Source organism: Marmota marmota, unplaced genomic scaffold (assembly GCF_001458135.2).
Source record: "Marmota marmota marmota unplaced genomic scaffold, marMar, whole genome shotgun sequence".
In the NCBI taxonomy this organism is placed as follows: Eukaryota; Metazoa; Chordata; class Mammalia; order Rodentia; family Sciuridae; genus Marmota; species Marmota marmota.
This window is the reverse complement of record NW_026000138.1, coordinates 1,277,183-1,282,404: the sequence shown is the minus strand read 5'-3', so window position 1 is coordinate 1,282,404 and position 5,222 is coordinate 1,277,183. Positions and strand designations below refer to the sequence as shown.

The 5,222-nt window shown below is 47.9% G+C and overlaps 1 protein-coding gene and 1 non-coding gene across 3 annotated transcripts in view; both read right to left on the bottom strand.

The window, feature by feature from the left end:
• Positions 1-5,222, bottom strand: part of Rilpl2 (Rab interacting lysosomal protein like 2) — a 36,717-nt gene that overhangs the window by 7,986 nt on the left and 23,509 nt on the right. Inside the window, exon 4 of one of the 2 annotated variants that reach the window (XM_015502420.2) lies at positions 4,426-4,900. The exons of the other annotated variant lie outside the window; for it this stretch is intronic. Coding sequence (XP_015357906.1) covers positions 4,870-4,900 — 31 coding nt within the window. The 3' untranslated portion in view covers positions 4,426-4,869. Of the gene's footprint in view, positions 1-4,425; positions 4,901-5,222 lie in introns of those variants that run through there. 2 annotated transcript variants of the gene reach the window in all.
• Positions 3,527-3,598, bottom strand: Trnaa-ugc. The gene has a single exon. It is a non-coding gene; the product is annotated as a tRNA-Ala (tRNA).

Genomic DNA, 5,222 nt, shown 5'->3' with positions numbered 1-5,222 from the left:
GGTGGGGGGTGTCTCCTGCCTCCAGGTGAAGAGCGGGCCTGCCCGCACACCCCGACGTCCCAGAACGGGCGGGTGTGAGGGCACCGCTGCCTCCCTGGGCGGGATGTCTCCAAGCTCTTGTCTCCTCACGTCTCAACAGGCGCACCTTGAAGTGTATGAAATATTTTTTAAAGGGTTTTGCAGTAAGCTAGTCTTCCCCTCTGCTTTCTTGAAAGCTTACTGGCCCGCGGGCAGGGAGCGCGGCCAGGCCTAGACTTTCTCTTCCACAGGCGGCTGCTTTTCCGGGCACCTTGAAGCATCAGGGTGGGTAGTCACCCTAGAGGCAGGCAGGGACAGCGCTGCTCCCTGCACCTGCCAGGGCAGGGCTTCCTGAAACTGGGTTAATTCTTTATAGAAATGTGAACACTGAGTTTATTTTAAAAAAATAATAGTAAAAATTTAAAAAAGTCAAAAAAAAGAAAAAAGGAAAAAAAACCACAGAGAACAACTTACATGTATATAGGTCTTGAAGTGAGTGAAGTGGTTGCGATTTCTTTTGTTTTGGGGTTTTTTTGTTTTTGTAGAAGAGATTTGAGATGGTACTCTATTCTAATCAAAAATAAAGTTTTGTAGCGGGACCAGAAATTATTTCCCCGATCCCCTCACCCACCTGCCCAGTTCTGCTGGGTTGAAAGTTCCAGATCTGCTGTGAGGCCTTCTGTTGTTAGACCACCTGGTGTCCTTCCTGTGAAGCGCAGCCATAACCTGAATTGTGAGCCTAGAGCTCAGGATCCCGCCCAGCCATCTCCACCAGCCTCAAAGAAAGGCATCTGGTGCACATGGAGCGGGCAGGGCCCTTAGCCAGGGAGCAAGGACAAGGCTCAGTTCTCAGCTTGAATGTGATACCAGGAGGAGTAGCTGGCTTCCTCTTCCCTCCCCAGGGGTCTGATTCTCACTCACTGTCCACCTTCTGTCCATGGGGCTGGGGCTCCTGTCCACCCTGGTCCCAGGTAAATGTGAATGGAGACAGGTGTGAGAACCTGTCCTCATCCTTACCCCATCCTGGGCCTCATGACGGTGCTACCTAAGAAAGTCTTCCCCCCACCCCCACTAGCCTGGTCAGTGGTCAGCAAATTGGAGGAGGATCCGGCAGGAGTCTTTAAATGTGAGATAAAATGTCTTGGTTGTACCTGTTTGTGGTTTAGCTTTGTATTTAAGCAAACAAACAAAAAAAAGGAAATAAACTTGAAAATTATTTGTCATCATAAAAATGAAACAAAAATTAAAATATTTATTGCCAGGCAAGGCCAACTATGTGTCTTTCTCTTTTTATAAGGTAGAAGTAGAAATACGTAGGGTTTGAGAACCAGCTTTGGGGAATGACCTAGGAATCCAGACAGTCTTGCTGATACAATTTTGAGCAATCCAAACTCTTCAGTTTCCTCACTTGAGTAAGGGGTCAGGAGTCATAGGGCACTTGTGAAGATGAGAAATTTTAGGCCCTAGGACAAGGTCTGGCATGTAGTAAGCACCATAAATTTTAGATGCTATAATTGGTTAGACCCAATTCTCAGGTGGCTCAGTACCATCCACCCAGGTCTGTCGTGCTGGAGACCCTCCTACCAGGCTCTCAATCCCCACTATGCATCCCACTGCCCTCCTTCCGTTCATTCCCTCAATCCCAGTACTTGAGCACTTGGGTAGATTGTGACTGAGGATTTGAGAGGTGTATCATCAGCTTAAGTGTTGTCAGCCCTACGACCTTGGACACAGATCACTTCCCCTCTTAAACTCGTCCATCAGGCTCACCTGCCTTATAGGGGTGCCCTGAGGACTAAGTCACAGGTGTTACTATTTATATTGGAGGGGACTGTGGCCTGGTGGTGGGGTAGGAACTGGAGCTCCTAAGTAAGTAAAGTTTCCTCCTGCATGGCATGGAGAGATGGACTGACATGGGCAAACGTGAGGATTTGGTGAGTTAATATGTAAAAAGCACTTGGACTAGTGCTTTGCACATGGATAATTCTCAGTATCACTGTTAGCTATTAACAGGATTCAAAATTGGTGTTTTGGGCTGGGGACATACCTCAGTTGGTAGAGTGCTTGCCTTGCATGCACAAGGCCCTGGGTTCAATCCCCAGCACCATACACACACAAAAAGTATTTTACAAGTGCTCAGGACTGATGGCTAATTAGTGCCTCCAAGTTCTGATCTTTAGTCACTATATTGATTGTATTTTATTTTTTTGCAGTACTGGAGATTTAACCTAGGACCTTCTGCATGCTAGGCAAGTGCTCCTCCACTGAGCAACAGCCCCAGCCCCTTTTTAATTTTTATTTTATTATTTTATTTCTTGGTACTGGGATTGAACTCAGGGGCACTCAACCATTGAGCCACATCCCCAAACCATTTTTGTATTTTATTTAAAGACAGGGTCTCACGGAGTTGCTTAGGGCTTCACTAAATTGCTGAGGCTGGCTTTGAACTCACGATTCTCTTGCCTCAAGCCTCCTGAGTCACTGGGATTACAGATGTGCGCCACAGTGCCTGGTCTAAAATTTTATTTTGAGGCAGGGTCTTGCTCAGGTAGGTCCAGGTGGGCCTCAACCTTGTGATGCTCCTGCCTTAGCCTCCTGAGTTGTTGGGATCACGAGTGAACACCATTGAGCTTGGCTGATCTTCATTTTTAAAAGATAATTATTGCTGCAACCATTTCTGGTGCCTTCTGAGTCAGGGCTCAAACACCAGCTTCTAAGCCTGCCCCTCCCTGGGACCATGCTGGTTGGAAGCCAGTGTTGTGGGAGCTTTAGAGCCCAGGGATGTGGCAGCTCTCATCTGTGGTTACTCAGAACCCGCCTCTGGGAGAAAAGCTCCCAGGACCCATCTTCCAAGATGCCCATGCCCCAGCCAATGACCAGGGGCTGTGCTCCAAGCATTTCTTGTGACTTCCATGAGTCTCTCCCAGGGAGCCAGAGTCCCCAGGGTCATCTCAACATGACATTGCTTTTGGAGGGGGCTCTTGCCATCTGTCCCCATGAGGGAGAAAGCAGGAGAGCATTTAGACAAGGGGACCCCATATCTCAAGATGCAGGTGTTACAGAAATGGCTGATCAACAGCAACACACCCACCTCATGGGCTTATGAGGACACAACATGGGTGAGATATCTAAGAGGGAACTGAGCAAGGCATGTGGGAAACTTTGGTCACCAAGAACCAGGGCACAGGATTAGGTCTGCCTTTGTACCCCAGGCAGCCACTTCCCTGTGTGACCTTGTGAGAGGTACGCATGAACATGAGCTGCCTCAAGTCCTTCCTGCCCCCTGCCCACCTCCCCACCACCTGTATTGGTGATTGATCCCAGGGGCACATGATTGCTGAGCCACAGCCCAGCCTTTTATTGCTTTTATTTTTTAAATATTTTATTAGTTGTTGATGAACCTTTATTTATGAGGTGCTGAGAGTTGAACCCAGTGCCTCACACATCTAGGCAAGCAATCTACCACTGAGCCACAACCCCACCCTCCAGGCTTTTATTTATTTATTTATGGTGGTGCTGGGGATTGAACCCAGGGCCTCATGCATGCAAGGCAGTCACTCTACCAACTGAGCTATATCCCTGGCCCACCTTTTTTTTTGTTTTTTGAAACAGGGTCTTGCTAAGATGCCCAGGCTGGGCCTCAGCCTCCTGAGTCACTGGGATTACAAGTGTGATTCACCACACACAGTTTCCTGAATTGTTATGAAGAACAAATCAGGTAATCCATGGTAAGTTAGTGTCACCCACCAAGAAGACAGACCCCTAGGACATGTTCAGCAGGCTCATTCATTTATTTGTAAAGTATGGCCACCTGCACTCTCTGTGGTGCATTTCATAGATTCCTAAATGTCCATTTGTTTTTCACATTTTAACATCTTAAGAAATCAAGATGAGCCTTAAAATTAATAGCCTCTTAAAATTATAATTGCAGCCAGGTATGGTGGCACTCACCTGAAATCCCAGCAACGTGGGAAGTTGAAGCAGGAGGATGCCTGGGCAATTTAGTGAGACCCTTCTCAAAAAGGGATGGGGGCTGAGGATGTTGCTTATTGGTAGAGGGCTGCTGGGTTCAATCCCCAGTACCCCCCTCAAAAAAAAAATGTGTGTATACACACACACACACACACACACACATATGCCATATACACCACCTTAATTCTACCTTAATTCACTGTAAAATAGCTATAGAAAATATAAACGTCTCCCAGCAGATCAGGAGACTGAGGCAGGAGGATCACAATTTTGAGGCTAGCTTCAGCAACTTAGCGAGGCCCTGAGCAATTTAGTAAGACCCCCATCTCAAAATAAAAAATATACAGGCTGGGGACTGTGGCTCAGTGGCTAAGCACCCCTGGGTTCAATCCCCAATACTGAAGGGAAGAAAAAAGAAGAAGAAAAAGAAAGAAGTACAAAAGTCATTTAACTTTAATACAAAATTATGTAAAGGAAGTCACAGGAGCTAAATCGAATATTCGCCAAGTACCAGTGAAGAGGGCACTGGGAAGTCAGTACCACGTACTCCTCCTTTCTCCCCCACCTTGCCACCTTCAAAGGCCTGGGGCATTGGTGGGACCGGAGGTGTCCACACACTGGAGGCCTCTCCGGGCCCTAGAGGCAGGAGGTCGCTCTATCTCACACTCCTTCTGCTTTCTGGATTTCTTGGGGCCCCGTCGCCCGCCCTGGCCAGAAGTTCCAGGGTGTCCAGTTCTGTGGCCGTGAGAAGGTGAGCCTGCGACAACCTCCGCTCCTTCCTCGGAAGCAAAAGAGCAAAAACAGTTTGGACGCGGAGGGAGATGGTCTGGAGGGCATCTTGCTGTGGTCAAGTCTGAGGTCAGAGGTCACGGCTTTGATCTAGGTCGGCTTCCCAGACCGGAAGGAGAACCTGGGTGGAGAGAGGGGCAGAGTGAGCAGAGAGCAAGCCACTCTTGTGGGCCATGACTCAAACATTTACTCAGGCTTCTTATGGGTCAAACTCTATTCGGAGTGTTCTGTCCATCAGCCCGAGTCACACTCTCAGCAATTCTGCTGTCACACAATTAATATCTGTTTCATAGGGAGCAAACTGAGGTCCCATGAGGCTAAGGAACAGGCCCCATTTCACACAGTGGGCTGTGCAACCAGGAGTTGGGTCCAGATTCACATTGTCACTGTGCCACCCTGACAGATGGCGTATGGAACTTTTTTTTTTTTTTTTTTTTTTTTTT